The sequence below is a fragment of the Bombina bombina genome, chromosome 8 (assembly GCF_027579735.1).
Source record: "Bombina bombina isolate aBomBom1 chromosome 8, aBomBom1.pri, whole genome shotgun sequence".
NCBI lineage: Eukaryota > Metazoa > Chordata > Amphibia > Anura > Bombinatoridae > Bombina > Bombina bombina.
Window position 1 is genome coordinate 160,334,951 of NC_069506.1, and position 16,753 is coordinate 160,351,703.

Genomic DNA, 16,753 nt, shown 5'->3' on the forward strand with positions numbered 1-16,753 from the left:
TTAATTCCCTAAATTAAATACAATTAAATAAAATTAGCTAAAGTACAAAAAAAAACACTAAATAAAATTATAAACAAGATTTTTAAACTAATTACACCTAATCTAATCCCCCTAACAAAATGAAAAAGCCCCCCCAAAATAAAAAAGCCCTAACCTACACTAAATTACAAATAGCCCTTTAAAGGGCCTTTTGCGGGCTCTTTTATCTGTAAAAAAAATTACAAATCCCCCCCAACATTAAAACCCACCACCCACACAACCAACCCTACTCTAAAACCCACCCAATACCCCCTTAAAAAAAACACTACCCCCTTGAAGATCACCTTACCGGGAGAAGTCTTCATCCAACCGGGCCGAAGTCCTCAACGAATCCGGCAGAAGTGGTCCTCCAGAAGTCTTCATCCAGACGGCATCTTCTATCTTCATCCATCCGGTGCAGAGCGGGTCCATCTTCAAGACATCCGACGCAGAGCATCCTCTTCTTTCCACGGCGACTGAAGAATGAAGGTTCCTTTAAGTGACGTCATCCAAGATGGCGTCCCTTAGATTCCGATTGGCTGATAGAATTCTATCAGCCAATCGGAATTAAGGTAGAAAAAATCCTATTGGCTGATGCAATCAGCCAATAGGATTGAGCTGGCATTCTATTGGCTGATTGGAACAGCCAATAGAATGCCAGCTCAATCCTATTGGCTGATTGGATCAGCCAATAGGATTGAAGTTCAATCCTATTGGCTGATTGCATCAGCCAATAGGATTTTTCCTACCTTAATTCTGATTGGCTGATAGAATTCTATCAGCCAATCGGAATTGAAGGGACGCCATCTTGGATGACGTCACTTAAAGGAACCTTCATTCTTCAGTCGCCGTGGAAAGAAGAGGATGCTCCGCGTCGGATGTCTTTAAGATGGACCCGCACCGGATGGATGAAGATAGAAGATGCCGTCTGGATGAAGACTTCTGCCCGTCTGGAGGACCACTTCTGCCCGTCTGGAGGACCACTTCTGCCGGATTCGTTGAGGACTTCGGCCCGGTTGGATGAAGACTTCTCCCGGTAAGGTGATCTTCAAGGGGGTTAGTGTTAGGTTTTTAAAGGGGGTATTAGGTGGGTTTTAGAGTAGGGTTGGTTGTGTGGGTGGTAGGTTTTAATGTTGGGCGGGATTTGTAATTTTTTTTACAGGTAAAAAAGCTGATTACTTTGGGGCAATGCCCCGCAAAAGGCCCTTTAAGGGCTATTTGTAATTTAGTGTAGGGTAGGGCTTTTTTATTTTGGGGGGGGCTTTTTTATTTTGTTAGGGGGATTAGATTAGGTGTAATTAGTTTAAAAATCTTGTAATTTGTTTAATATTTTCTGTAATTTAGTGTTTGTTTTTTTTGCACTTTAGCTAATTTTATTTAATTGTATTTAATTGTATTTAGTTTAGGGAATTCATTTAATTATAGTGTGTTAGGTGTTAGGTTTTATTTTACAGGTAAATTTGTCTTTATTTTAGCTAGGTAGTTTATTAAATAGTTAATAACTATTTAGTAACTATTCTACCTAGTTAAAATAAATACAAACTTGCCTGTAAAATAAAAATAAACCCTAAGCTAGGTACAATGTAACTATTAGTTATATTGTAGCTAGTTTAGGGTTTATTTTACAGGTAAGTATTTAGTTTTAAATAGGAACAATTTAGTTAATTATAGTAATTTTATTTAGATTTATTTAAATTATATTTAAGTTAGGGGGGGTTAGGGTTAGAGGTAGACTTAGATTTAGGGGTTAATAACTTTAGTATAGTGGCGGCGACGTTGTTGGTGGCAGATTAGGGGTTAATAAATGTAGGTAGGTGTTGGCGATGTTAGGGACGGCAGATTAGGGGTTAATAATATTTAACTAATGTTTGCGAGGCGGGAGTACGGCGGTTTAGGGGTTAATATATTTATTATAGTGGCGGCGATGTCCGGTTCGGCAGATTAGGGGTTCAAAATTTTATTTTAGTGTTTGCAATGTGGGAGGGCCTCAGTTTAGGGGTTAATAGGTAGTTTATGGGTGCTAGTGTACTTTTTAGCACTTTAGTTAAGAGTTTTATGCTACGGCGTTGTAGTGTAAAACTCTTAACTACAGACTTTAAAATGCGGTACCAGTCTTGACAGGAGAGGGTCTACCGCTCACTTTTTGGCAGACTCGTAATACCGGCGCTGTGCAAGTCCCATTGAAAAAAGAGGATACACAATTTACGTAAGTGGATTTGCGTAATTTCCAAGTCTGGCCAAAAAAGTGAGCGGTACACCTGTACCTGCAAGACTCGTAATACCAGAGGGCGTTAAAAAGCAGCGTTGGGACCGGCCAACGCTGCTTTTTAAGCCTAACACACAACTCGTAATCTAGCCGATAGTTCCTTTACCACATTTCATTTCAGTCATTATTTCTTGGTCACACCACTAACTCAATTTAGAAAACAACCCATTAAGGAACTTTATTCTAGGTGCTAAATATTAATTTAAAATTAACTTGTCATTCTCGTCATTTAACACAATAATTTATTATGTTTGCTTATATCTATAAAAATATTTAACAGATCACTTTAACATCAGCACAAGTTAGTAGAACCCATTTAAATATAGAAAGAGTTTAAAAAACTATTAGGAATGAGCATTTGGAAATAAAAATGATCCCGATAAACTCAGTATACAGTCACATTCAGTTTTCTTAAACCTTTTTATAACAATCTGCTCTTGCCCTCACCTTTTCTAATTTTTTATAGAGCTGCTCAAATCGGTATCGCTCTATTCTCAGAATGTCGATTTCTTCTCGCATTTTGGCATTTTTTGCAAGCTGAGAATTAAATCTGGTCAGTGCCTAAGGAACAAAGATAAATGGTCAGTACAGGCAAGATAATAAACATGTGACAATCAGGTCATCAAATGTGATACTGCACGTTCCTAAGAATACAAAAGAAACTAGCTGACATAGAGTTATATCACTATCTATCGTTTGGTAATTATCAGCATGTTAAAGGAGCAATATATCCAGTAGAATTAAATAGCTGGCAAATACACTATAAAAAGACAATGCAATAGCTCAAAGCAATGCAGCGAAGAGGGAGGTGAGGAGTGTCTGCTCTTTTTGTTTATCCAGCCCCTTTCAGTGGGTGTCCCAGACTAACCTAGTCAACATTGCTAAACTGGAAGCTTCTAAGTAAGTTTTTATCAATTTTTAGATCAATATCTGTGCATATTCTTCTTTATAGTAGTGTCTGTTACATGCAGTTATATGAAAATTAGTGTTTACTATCCCTTTAACGTGTGCCAGTCCTGTCTGGCTGATCACAATCCAAACTCTCGATAATTAAAGACCCATTTGCAGGGTCACTTTCACTTATGAAACCCAGTACAACACATTTGCAAAAGTTTTAGAATGGCAGATTGGTTTTGTGCATGGGCAATACACACTAACTTTAACCCCTGACATATTGGATGACATTGGGAAGAAACATCACAACACAGCTACCTGCTCAAATATTTAAGTTAAACAATTAATAATAAGCACTTTTGCATAAAAACAAATGAGCAAAATCAATAACACAACAAACACAAATGCCATTTATACCCATAATGCCCCTATTTGAATCCCTTTAAAAGACATACACACATATCTCTATTGTTTAGGAACACTACGGGTGAAAGGGCCATCATAGTGTAAAAATGACATGATCTAATTTGTAAGAGCATGTAATTCTATTACTAGAGACACTGCATCTTTATGGTTTTAGCCACTGCAGAGAAGTTATATACATAGTTAAAGTATAACTTGGGAGCTACAGAAAACTGCCGGTGCCAGCTGTGCAACTACCACTGCTGATTGGCACAACAAGAGTTTTTATTCAAGACCAGCATTTCTCTGAGGCTCCTGAGCTGTACTTTAACTATGATTTTAACTATTGGACACCTAGAATTGCAGGGTCGTTAGTGATAAAATTCAGACAAATTAAAGCGTGTCATTTTTCCACTATATAATGGTCTTTCATGTCGCCAATTAGCTTTACCACACACTATCAAAATAGATCAATTGACAATAACCTGTAAAGTTTTCTCTGAAATGTTTTATAATACACCCTACAATCATCATTTTTATATTAAGGTATATATCCTATTTAATATAATATTACTAATAAGGCCTTCAAATGTAAAACTTATCATTTACAGAAACACTTAGCAGTTCCCTTTTCTACACTAAAGGGACATGAAACCCACACGTTTTCTTTCATGATTCAGATAGAGCAGGCAATTTTAAGCAACTTTCTAATTTACTCCTATTATCAATTTTTCTTTGTTCTCTTGGTATGCTTTGTTGAATAAGCAGTAATGCACTACTGGTTTCTGACTGAACACATGGGTGAGCCAATGACAATCGGTATATATACAGGGAGTGCAGAATTATTAGGCAAATGAGTATTTTGACCACATCATCCTCTTTATGCATGTTGTCTTACTCCAAGCTGTATAGGCTCGAAAGCCTACTACCAATTAAGCATATTAGGTGATGTGCATCTCTGTAATGAGAAGGGGTGTGGTCTAATGACATCAACACCCTATATCAGGTGTGCATAATTATTAGGCAACTTCCTTTCTTTTGGCAAAATGGGTCAAAAGAAGGACTTGACAGGCTCAGAAAAGTCAAAAATAGTGAGATATCTTGCAGAGGGATGCAGCACTCTTAAAATTGCAAAGCTTCTGAAGCGTGATCATCGAACAATCAAGGGTTTCATTCAAAATAGTCAACAGGGTCGCAAGAAGCGTGTGGAAAAACCAAGGCGCAAAATAACTGCCCATGAACTGAGAAAAGTCAAGCGTGCAGCTGCCAAGATGCCACTTGCCACCAGTTTGGCCATGTTTCAGAGCTGCAACATCACTGGAGTGCCCAAAAGCACAAGGTGTGCAATACTCAGAGACATGGCCAAGGTAAGAAAGGCTGAAAGACGACCACCACTGAACAAGACACACAAGCTGAAACGTCAAGACTGGGCCAAGAAATATCTCATGACTGATTTTTCTAAGGTTTTATGGACTGATGAAAAGAGAGTGAGTCTTGATGGGCCAGATGGATGGGCCCGTGGCTGGATTGGTAAAGGGCAGAGAGCTCCAGTCCGACTCAGACGCCAGCAAGGTGGAGGTGGAGTACTGGTTTGGGCTGGTATCATCAAAGATGAGTTTGTGGGGCCTTTTCAGGTTGAGGATGGAGTCAAGCTCAACTCCCAGTCCTACTGCCAGTTTCTGGAATACACCTTCTTCAAGCAGTGGTACAGGAAGAAGTCTGCATCCTTCAAGAAAAACATGATTTTCATGCAGGACAATGCTCCATCACACGCGTCCAAGTACTCCACAGCGTGGCTGGCAAGAAAAGGTATAAAAGAAGAAAATCTAATGACATGGCCTCCTTGTTCACCTGATCTGAACCCCATTGAGAACCTGTGGTCCATCATCAAATGTGAGATTTACAAGGAGGGAAAGCAGTACACCTCTCTGAACAGTGTCTGGGAGGCTGTGGTTGCTGCTGCACGCAATGTTGATGGTGAACAGATCAAAACACTGACAGAATCCATGGATGGCAGGCTTTTGAGTGTCCTTGCAAAGAAAGGTGGCTATATTGGTCACTGATTTGTTTTTGTTTTGTTTTTGAATGTCAGAAATGTATATTTGTGAATGTTGAGATGTTATATTGGTTTCACTGGTAAAAATAAATAATTGAAATGGGTATATATTTGTTTTTTGTTAAGTTGCCTAATAATTATGCACAGTAATAGTTACCTGCACACACAGATATCCCCCTAAAATAGCTAAAACTAAAACAAACTAAAAACTACTTCCAAAAATATTCAGCTTTGATATTAATGAGTTTTTTGGGTTCATTGAGAACATGGTTGTTGTTCAATAATAAAATTAATCCTCAAAAATACAACTTGCCTAATAATTCTGCACTCCCTGTATATGCAGCTACCAATCAGCAGCTAGAACCTAGGTTCTTTGATGCTCCTGAGCTTTCATAGATAAACCTTTTAGCAAAGGAAAACAAGAGAAGGATGCAAATTAAATAATAGACGTAAATTGGAAAGATGTTTAAAATTGTATTCTCTATCAGAATCAAGAAAGACATTTTTTTTGGTTTTATGTCCCTTTAAGTTTTAAAGGACTTGAAATATCCATATACCCATAGTATATATATATGTTTAAGGATCCCATGGAGTGCGCTTTTTCCATATGCCTGTTTATTTTTTTTGCTGCACCCAGGGCACTGGATTATTCGTTTGCTTGGAGTGCAATCCCCCAGTGATATATATATATATATATATATATATATATATATATATATATATATATATATATATATATATATATATATATATATATATATGGAAAAAGCAAAATAGCGTCAGCACTTCTTCATATAAAATTTCACTTTATTGAGGTTTCAGACAAAGATAAAAACTGCGACGTTTCGAGTCAACACAGACCCTTAGTCATGCAATGGATTATGGGAAAAATCACCTTCTTTTATAGCACCTGTGTATCAATTAACTTGATTTGCCTACATATAATCAAAATGCCATTTTGGAATTTTTGACCCCTAACAGGTCAGAATGATTAGTGAATAATCTTTGTATCTAAATTACAATTTTTCTTATGATGCAAGGTTTATGTTTGGTGATTTTAACCCAAGACTATGTTACAACATATGTGATACAACCCACATTGTTAAAAACATATCATACAAAGTTACAAAACTATTTTACACTAATACTTATAAAAACAAATGAAGATCATAGTCTTTGTTTAGACCATTCGGACTGAGTGTTTTTAGATGCTGTATCCACCATACCTCTCTTTTCTTTAACAGTAACTCTCTGTTACCCCCTCTCCTTTGTTTTGGTATGTGGTCAATTATTTGGAATCGTAGCTGGCTAACTGTATGTCCAGCATTGATAAAATGTGATGACACAGGTACTGTCATGTCCTTACATCTGATGGAAGATTTATGGGCACTTATCCTATCCTTGATAGGGTTAATGGTCTCTCCCACATAGCCCCGCCCACATGGACATTTCAGAATATACACTACATAATCAGTATAGCATGTATATAAGCCTTTAATTTCACGTTTCTTGTTATCATTTATTTGTGCTATGTATTTCCCCTTAATCATGGAATTACATTGGGCACAGTTAAGGCAGGGGTATGATCCTTTGTTAGCTGTTGTAAGATAGTTTATGGTATCTTTCTTATTGGTACCTACATCAGATTTTACAACTAAGTCTCTAATATTTTTGACCCTCTTAAAGGAATTAATTGGTGTTTTTTTAAATTCCTCAATGTGTGGATTCGTTTTGTTCAATATATACCAATGTTTTTTAACAATTTTTATGATATTATTACTAAATTGATTATATGTTGAAGAAAAAATAAGTTGTTTTTTATCAATCTGATTTTTGTTTTTGCTTTTATTAGATGTTACATCATTTGGTTCTCTAGTTTTTAATTTAACTGTTTGTTCATTAGTGGTTATGACAGCTTGTGGGTAACCCCTATCTAAAAATTTCTTTCCCATTTGTTTTAATCTTACTTCTTGTAGATCTTTTTCTTTTACATTACGCATTGTTCTTATGAACTGACTCTTGGGGATGGCGTTAAATACCCTATCTGGGTGGTAGCTGTCAAAATGAAGCAATGTGTTACGATCTGTTGGTTTACAGTATAGATCCGTTACTAAACAGTCATCTTTTTTGTATACCAAAGTATCAAGATAGCTTATTTTGAACTGTGAGTGGCTGATTGTGAATTGCAAACTTGTTGTACAATTGTTTAATTCCTCCACAAAGTTCTCAAGGGACTCCAATGTGTCCCCCCATATGCCAAATATATCATCTATGTAGCGTAGCCATATTTTACAGTGGCTTTGATATTCATTGTTTAAATAAACATATCTGTTTTCAAATTGGCTTACGAATATATTGGCATATGAGGGGGCCACATTGGAGCCCATGGCGGTTCCCTTCCTCTGTATATAATATGTGTCTTGGAACAAAAAATAGTTAAGATGTAATATTATATTCAACATATCTTCTATGAAATCACATTGAGCATTAGTATATATCTTATCTTTTTTGATAAGATCCAATACAGATTGAACTCCTGATTCGTGTGGAATTGAAGTGTATAGACTCACTATATCTAGTGTAAATAATATATCCTTTTCACTTATTCTTACTTCATCTATTCTAGTCAGGAAGTCCCCTGTATCTTTTAGAAATGATTGCTGGCCTGCCGCTATTGGGTTCAAAATTTTATCTAGAAAAATTGCTATGTTTGCAAAAACTGATTCCGTGCTTGCCACTATGGGTCTACCCGGTGGTTCCTTAAGATTTTTGTGAATTTTCGGGGTAGTATAAAATACTGGCGTAATGGGGTCTATTTTTATGAGAAATGTGGCTAAATTCTTAGTAATAACTTTATTTTCCAAAGCCTTGTCTATTACTGCCGTTATTTCTTTTTTGATGTCTGGTAAAGGGTCATGGTCTAATATAAGATATATTCCACCATCTGATAGTTGGGACAAAATTTCCTGTATGTAATATTCCTTATCAAGGACCACTACCGCACCGCCCTTGTCTGCATTTCAATTTTAATCTCAATTAGATTGTTGTTGGATAGGTTTTTTAGGGCCTTACGTTCTGCTGTAGTGACATTGGAACTCATTCCATATTTAGGTGTTATATATAATTTATGGATATCCTCTTGAACTAGCTTAATGTATGTTTCAACTCCAGAGTTGGAAGTACTGGGTACATACTTAGATTTATTTGTCAGTACTAATGGTCTAGTGTCAAATGTCTCCCTCTCATTTACTGTGTTGCTAAATACTTTATCAGTGTCTACAATATTACCAAAGTATGCTTTCAACCTTAAATTTCTAAAAAAACGATATAGATCTTTCTCTATGGTAAATTGATTAGCATGTACAGTTGGACAAAAGGATAGCCCTTTATTAAGGACACTTAGTTCATCTTTAGTGAGTTCATATTTTGAAATATTAATGACTAATGTCTCTGCCGGGACTGGCATCTCGCACTGGTTAGTGCCATTACATATCGTATCATTTGATGTTATGCTATATACGTTACCACTCCCGGCAGTTTGTTGTAATATATCGGAAGTCCCATTTATTTCTTGCGACCCTTCGGGAACCGTTTGTTCCTCAACCTGTTCGATTGCCGGTGGTCGGGGTTTCCAGCTCTTATGTTTCCGTCCTCCCCTCCGGTATCGGTATCTGTGCCCATGTATAAAAAATCCTCCGATGAGGATGAATCTGTGGCTGTCGTTGTCTTTTCTATGGCGTGTCTCCTTCCTCGCCATGCTCCGCGTCCTCTTCCTGGTCGCCTCCATCCGACGTCATGAACCTCTTCCTCATTGGTCCAGCGGTACACGTGATTTGCCTTGTAATCCTCGTCGTCTCGATTGAACTTATTTCTCTTAATCTCCTTTAACTCCTTCTGGTAGTCGTCAAGGATCTTGTCAATCTCTTTCTTTGTCTTTAGCAAATCATCAGCAGAGAAGTGAGTATTTACTTTATTTTCACTTTCAGATACCACTCTTTTTTGTATCTCAATCTCTTCCTGCAGGCATTCCACTGTCCAAACAATGATATCGAATGAACACTTATTCAGTATACATTCAAATCGTTTTTTGTATTTATCATTGTTGGTCATGACTGTCGGTCTCAGCTTTATTCTTAAGCCCCTTGGAATTCGTCTTACACGGAAATATTCCGCAAGGGTGACACTGTGTAGTTCATATGACAGGAGCTTTTTCCTTGCCTTTTCCCACACTTTGACAATGCTGGCATTTGATATTCCTTTCAAAAAGTCTCTTGGACCTCTGGCTAAAGCCGTAATTCTTGAAGCATCTAAATCCGAATATGAAAAAACATCCGTGTCTTCATCTGTTACCTCCATTTAGTTCTCAGGTGCACGTAACTTGTAGCAGGAAAGTATAGACACAACTTTAACAGGTAAGTCCAGCACCTTTCTTAATGCTATTTTTTCAGCATTTTTTCAGCAACCTTTTTTCAGATTACAGCAGTGCACGATCACTGAGTGGGGTCTGCCAGCCCACATTTATAGATATGGAAAAAGCAAAATAGCGTCAGCACTTCTTCATAAAAGAAGCAATCATTTCTAAAAGATACAGGGGACTTCCTGACTAGAATAGATGAAGTAAGAATAAGTGAAAAGGATATATTATTTACACTAGATATAGTGAGTCTATACACTTCAATTCCACACGAATCAGGAGTTCAATCTGTATTGGATCTTATCAAAAAAGATAAGATATATACTAATGCTCAATGTGATTTCATAGAAGATATGTTGAATATAATATTACATCTTAACTATTTTTTGTTCCAAGACACATATTATATACAGAGGAAGGGAACCGCCATGGGCTCCAATGTGGCCCCCTCATATGCCAATATATTCGTAAGCCAATTTGAAAACAGATATGTTTATTTAAACAATGAATATCAAAGCCACTGTAAAATATGGCTACGCTACATAGATGATATATTTGGCATATGGGGGGACACATTGGAGTCCCTTGAGAACTTTGTGGAGGAATTAAACAATTGTACAACAAGTTTGCAATTCACAATCAGCCACTCACAGTTCAAAATAAGCTATCTTGATACTTTGGTATACAAAAAAGATGACTGTTTAGTAACGGATCTATACTGTAAACCAACAGATCGTAACACATTGCTTCATTTTGACAGCTACCACCCAGATAGGGTATTTAACGCCATCCCCAAGAGTCAGTTCATAAGAACAATGCGTAATGTAAAAGAAAAAGATCTACAAGAAGTAAGATTAAAACAAATGGGAAAGAAATTTTTAGATAGGGGTTACCCACAAGCTGTCATAACCACTAATGAACAAACAGTTAAATTAAAAACTAGAGAACCAAATGATGTAACATCTAATAAAAGCAAAAACAAAAATCAGATTGATAAAAAACAACTTATTTTTTCTTCAACATATAATCAATTTAGTAATAATATCACAAAAATTGTTAAAAAACATTGGTATATATTGAACAAAACGAATCCACACATTGAGGAATTTAAAAAAACACCAATTAATTCCTTTAAGAGGGTCAAAAATATTAGAGACCTAGTTGTAAAATCTGATGTAGGTACCAATAAGAAAGATACCATAAACTATCTTACAACAGCTAACAAAGGATCATACCCCTGCCTTAACTGTGCCCAATGTAATTCCATGATTAAGGGGAGATACATAGCACAAATAAATGATAACAAGAAACGTGAAATTAAAGGCTTATATACATGCTATACTGATTATGTAGTGTATATTCTGAAATGTCCATGTGGGCGGGGCTATGTGGGAGAGACCATTAACCCTATCAAGGATAGGATAAGTGCCCATAAATCTTCCATCAGATGTAAGGACATGACAGTACCTGTGTCATCACATTTTATCAATGCTGGACATACAGTTAGCCAGCTACGATTCCAAATAATTGACCACATACCAAAACAAAGGAGAGGGGGGTAACAGAGAGTTACTGTTAAAGAAAAGAGAGGTATGGTGGATACAGCATCTAAAAACACTCAGTCCGAATGGTCTAAACAAAGACTATGATCTTCATTTGTTTTTATAAGTATTAGTGTAAAATAGTTTTGTAACTTTGTATGATATGTTTTTAACAATGTGGGTTGTATCACATATGTTGTAACATAGTCTTGGGTTAAAATCACCAAACATAAACCTTGCATCATAAGAAAAATTGTAATTTAGATACAAAGATTATTCACTAATCATTCTGACCTGTTAGGGGTCAAAAATTCCAAAATGGCATTTTGATTATATGTAGGCAAATCAAGTTAATTGATACACAGGTGCTATAAAAGAAGGTGATTTTTCCCATAATCCATTGCATGACTAAGGGTCTGTGTTGACTCGAAACGTCGCAGTTTTTATCTTTGTCTGAAACCTCAATAAAGTGAAATTTTATATGAAGAAGTGCTGACGCTATTTTGCTTTTTCCATATCTATAAATGTGGGCTGGCAGACCCCACTCAGTGATCGTGCACTGCTGTAATCTGAAAAAAGGTTGCTGAAAAAATGCTGAAAAAATAGCATTAAGAAAGGTGCTGGACTTACCTGTTAAAGTTGTATATATATATATATATATATATATATATATATATATATATATATATATATATATATATATATATAATTATTTTTTTCCCAAAGTGAAAGGACTTTAACTTAAAGGGACAGTCTAGGCCAAAATAAACTTTCATGATTCAGATAGAGCATGTCATTTTAAACAATTTTCCAATTTACTTTTATCACCAATTTTGCTTTGTTCTCTTGGCATTCTTAGTTGAAAGCTTAACCTAGGAGGTTCATATGCTAATTTCTTAGACCTTGAAGCCCACCTCTTTCAGATTGCATTTTAACAGTTTTTCACCACTAGAGGGTGTTTGTTCACGTATTTCATATAGATAACACTGTGCTCGTGCATGTGAAGTTATCTGGGAGCAGGCACTGATTGGCTAGACTGCAAGTCTGTCAAAAGAACTGAAAAAGGGACAGTTTGCAGAGCCTTAGATACAAGATAATCACAGAGGTTAAAAGTATATTATTATAACTGTGTTGGTTATGCAAAACTGGGGAATGGGTAATAAAGGGACTATCTATCTTTTAAAACAATAAAAATTCTGGTGTAGACTGTCCCTTTAAAGGGACACTCAAGTCAAAATAAATTGTTATGATTTAGAAAGAGCATGCCGTTTTAAGACATTTTTAAATTTACTTTCATTATTAAATTTTGCACAGTCTTTTTATATTCACACTTTCTGGGGAACAAGATCCTACTGAGCATGTGCATAAGCTCACAGGGTATACGTATACTAGTCTGTGATTGGCTGATGTCTGTCACATGATGATACAGGGGGCTGGAAAAAGAGAGAAAAACTAAATGTAACAAAAATAAATCTACTTATTATTTGAATTTCAGTGTAGGTGTTATTTCAATTTATTTTATTATGCACTTGTTAATTATAGAAAACTGCTGTATTGAGTGGTCCTTTAAATTGTTTTTGTATTACAGAAATGTAATTGCATATTTTTCCTGTGGATTTTGACTATAATGTCCCTTTAATTAAACAATGTGTGTTTTTTTGCAGAATCAACACAGTACAAACCTTAACACAACAATCACGCTACTATAAATGTAACAAAAAAAAGTCAGAATGGGTCATTTGTTTTAGAAATGCAAATACATCAGTCATTACTTACCCTGTCTAATCTGTTCTCTAACACCTTGACATTTTTCTGCACATGGATATTTTGTTGTATAGGTCCTGTAGAGCATTTCATTTGTTTTCTCTGGTCTAACAATTTCCTCTCCCAGGACTTGATCTATAGGGAGAAAAATAACACTGTATTCCAGTTGTGTATATGTAACAGATATGATAGCCACCTGCTGAATTTAGCAAGAACCAACGCCTAGATAAGTTTATCTAGATTGTGTTTGTGTTTGACACAACAGGAAAAAGTACCATCAGGGCCATATTAAAGGGATACTGAACCCAAATGTTTTCTTTCATAAGTCAGATAGAGCAGAGCTTTCTAATTTACTCCTACTATCAATTTTTCTTCGTTGCCTTGGTATTTTTATTTGAAAAAACAGGAATGTAAGCTTAGGAGCTGGCCCCTCTTTGGTTCAGAACCTGGGTAGCGCTTGCTGATTGGTGGCTAAATGTAGCTAAATCACACCTTAAGTTCAGCTTTATCTGATTATTTCTGATCAATGGAGGGTGATAGAAAAAGGTAATTGAGAACCAATATACTAAATGAAAATATTTATCAACTGGTTTGTGGTAATCATAAGCAAAATTCAGTGTTGATCGTGAGTCTAATCAAAACATATTCAAGATCTTTTGAAAGCCAGGGTGATAGAAAATAATTGAGACCAACATACAAAATAAAGCATACTTTTTCAACAAAGGATACCAAGAAAATAAAAGATATTAGAAAATATAATTAAATTGAAAAGTTGTTTAACATCTCATGTTCTATCTGAATCATGGAAGAAACAATTTACTTCCATTAACAAAATGTGCACAGTCTTTTTATATTTACACTTTTTGAGTAACCAGCTCCTACTGAGCATGTGCAAAAATTTACAGAATATACGTATATGCATTTGTAATTGGCTGATGGCTATCACATGAAATAGGAGTAGTGGAAATAGACATAACTTTGTAATTTGTCAGAAAAACTTCTACTACTTATTTATAGTTCAGACTTAGGGGACGATTTATCAAGGGCCGAATGGCCCCTGATGCCCCTGTTTCCGCGAGAGCCTTCAGGCTCACCGGAAACAGCAGTTATGAAGCAGCAGTCTTAAGACCGTTGCTCCTTAACTGGTCCGCCTGCTCTGAGGCTGCGGACATCAATCCGCCCAATCTCATACGATCGGGCTGATTGACACCCTTTGTTAGCGGGGGGCGGCATTGCACAAGCAGTTCACGAGAACGTATGCTGTCGGCATTCATCAATGTCTGTCAGATATGATCCGCTGAGCAGATCATGACGGACAGACCGATGATAAATTACATTGTCTTTTTATCATACATTTGTTGATTATGCAAATCTACTGTATTTAAAGGGACAATTAACCCACATTTTTTCTTTCGTGATTCAGCTAGAGTATGCAATTTTAAGCAACTTTCTAATTTACTCCTATTATCAAATTTTCTTCATTCTCTTGGTATCTTTATTTGAAATGCAAGAATGTAAGTTTAGATGCTGGCCCATTTTTGGTGAACAACCTGGGTTGTTCTTGCTGATTGGTGGAAAAATTAATCCACCAATGAACAAGTGCTTTCCAGGGTCTGAATCAAACAAATAGCTTAGATGCCTTCTTTTTCAAATAAAGATAGCAATAGAACAAAGAAAAAATGATAATAGGAGTAAATTAGAAAGTTGCTTAAAATTGCATGCTCTATCTGAATCACAAATGAAAAAATTTGGGTTCAGTGTCCCTTTAATGGTCCTTTAAACATAATCTTATCATTCGGATAACATACATATATAAGGTCTTTTGGAACTGAGGGTGATAGAAAAAGTAATTGAGAACCAATGTACTAAATGAAAACATTTGTCAACTGGTGAATGATGATCATAAGAAAAATGAAGTGTTTACCACGGGGAGTCTAATCAAAACATACAGTATAAGCTTTTGAAATAAAAGATAGAAATAAAGTAGCTGAGACAAACAAACCAAAATGAGAGCATACTTCAACTGATTTATGGAAAAAATATAATTTATTTTACAGTTGAAATTCAGGCTATATTAAGGTTTTTTGGTATCATGGGTAAATTCAGCTTGATTTGGTTTTCGGTTGAGAAATTAAAGACAATTCTATAATTTATTGTTAGACAAAAATTAAACTGAGGCTGATGGAAAAAGGTGATTGAGAAAAAGTTGAGTAAATTAAAGCATTCATCAACTGCTATATCACCAACATATTTTATTTTTTGTATTTATCTATTTAAAGGACTATTAAAGTAAAAAAAAAAAACTTTCATGATTCAGATAAGGCATGTAATTTTAAACAACTTTCCAATTTACTTTTATCACCAATTTTGCTTTGTACTCTTGGTATTCTTAGTTGAAAGCTAAACCTAGGAGGTTCATATGCTAATAGACCTTGAAGGCCGCCTCTAATCTGAATTGTTTTTCACCTCTAGAGGGCGTTAGTTCATGTTTCATATAGATAGCAATAAGCTTACGCACGTGAATTTACCGAGGAGTGAGCACTGATTGGCTTAAATGCAAGTCTGTCAAATGAACTGAAATAAGGGGGCAGTCTGCAGAGGCTTAGATACAAGGTAATCACAGAGGTAAAACATGTATTATTATAACTGTGTTGGTTATGCAAAACTGGGGAATGGGTAATAAAGGGATTATCTTTATTTTTAAACAACAAAAAATCTGTTGTTGACTGTCCCTTTAAGTGCAGTAGAATTGCATAATTAACAAATGCATAATAAAAAGACAATTATTTAACGACTACCCTGAATTTTTTTCTGACAAATGTATTTTTTCTCCCATTTTCTGGCCCCTTGTATCATGTGACAGACATCAGCCAATCAATGACTAATAAACGCATACCCTGTGAGCTTGTGCACATGCTCAGTACGATCTTGTTCCCCAAAAAGTGTGTATATAAAAAATGCAAAATGCTCTATCTTAATCATAAAAAGACTATTTTGGCTTGGGTGTCCCTTTAAAGACGGAATATTTTGTTGATGGCTGGAAGATTTGTCATAAACTTATGAAAAAAAAACACTTTTTTACCTCTTGCTCAATTTCAGCAATAGTTTCCTTTTCTCTTGCTAATAGCTCATCCAACTCATCCTGCTGTTCCAACAAAGAATGGAGTTTGTCTCGGCTTCCCTGGTCACGAGCTTGATTGCTCTTGCTCTCTGTGATTTCTAAGTTCTTTAACAGTTCTTCACGTTCCTTTTCCAGTGAGCGTATCTCTGCTCTATAAGGCAAAACAGAAGAATGGAATTATGTAAATCAGTGAAACACTCTCCAATTATATCAATATTTTTTGAAGGAATATATTAGTCTGCCGTATCCTGGGGCTGAACAGTAGCTGTATTGTTAT

At 35.8% G+C, this 16,753-nt stretch overlaps 1 protein-coding gene across 1 annotated transcript in view; it reads right to left on the minus strand.

Annotated features, from left to right (window-relative positions):
* Positions 1 to 16,753, minus strand: part of ODAD1 (outer dynein arm docking complex subunit 1) — a 249,453-nt gene that overhangs the window by 200,820 nt on the left and 31,880 nt on the right. The window contains exons 4-6 of the mRNA XM_053691034.1: positions 16,438 to 16,627; positions 13,368 to 13,490; positions 2,732 to 2,845 (exon numbers count right to left, since the gene is read on the minus strand). Coding sequence (XP_053547009.1) covers positions 2,732 to 2,845; positions 13,368 to 13,490; positions 16,438 to 16,627 — 427 coding nt within the window. The remainder of the gene's footprint in view (positions 1 to 2,731; positions 2,846 to 13,367; positions 13,491 to 16,437; positions 16,628 to 16,753) is intronic.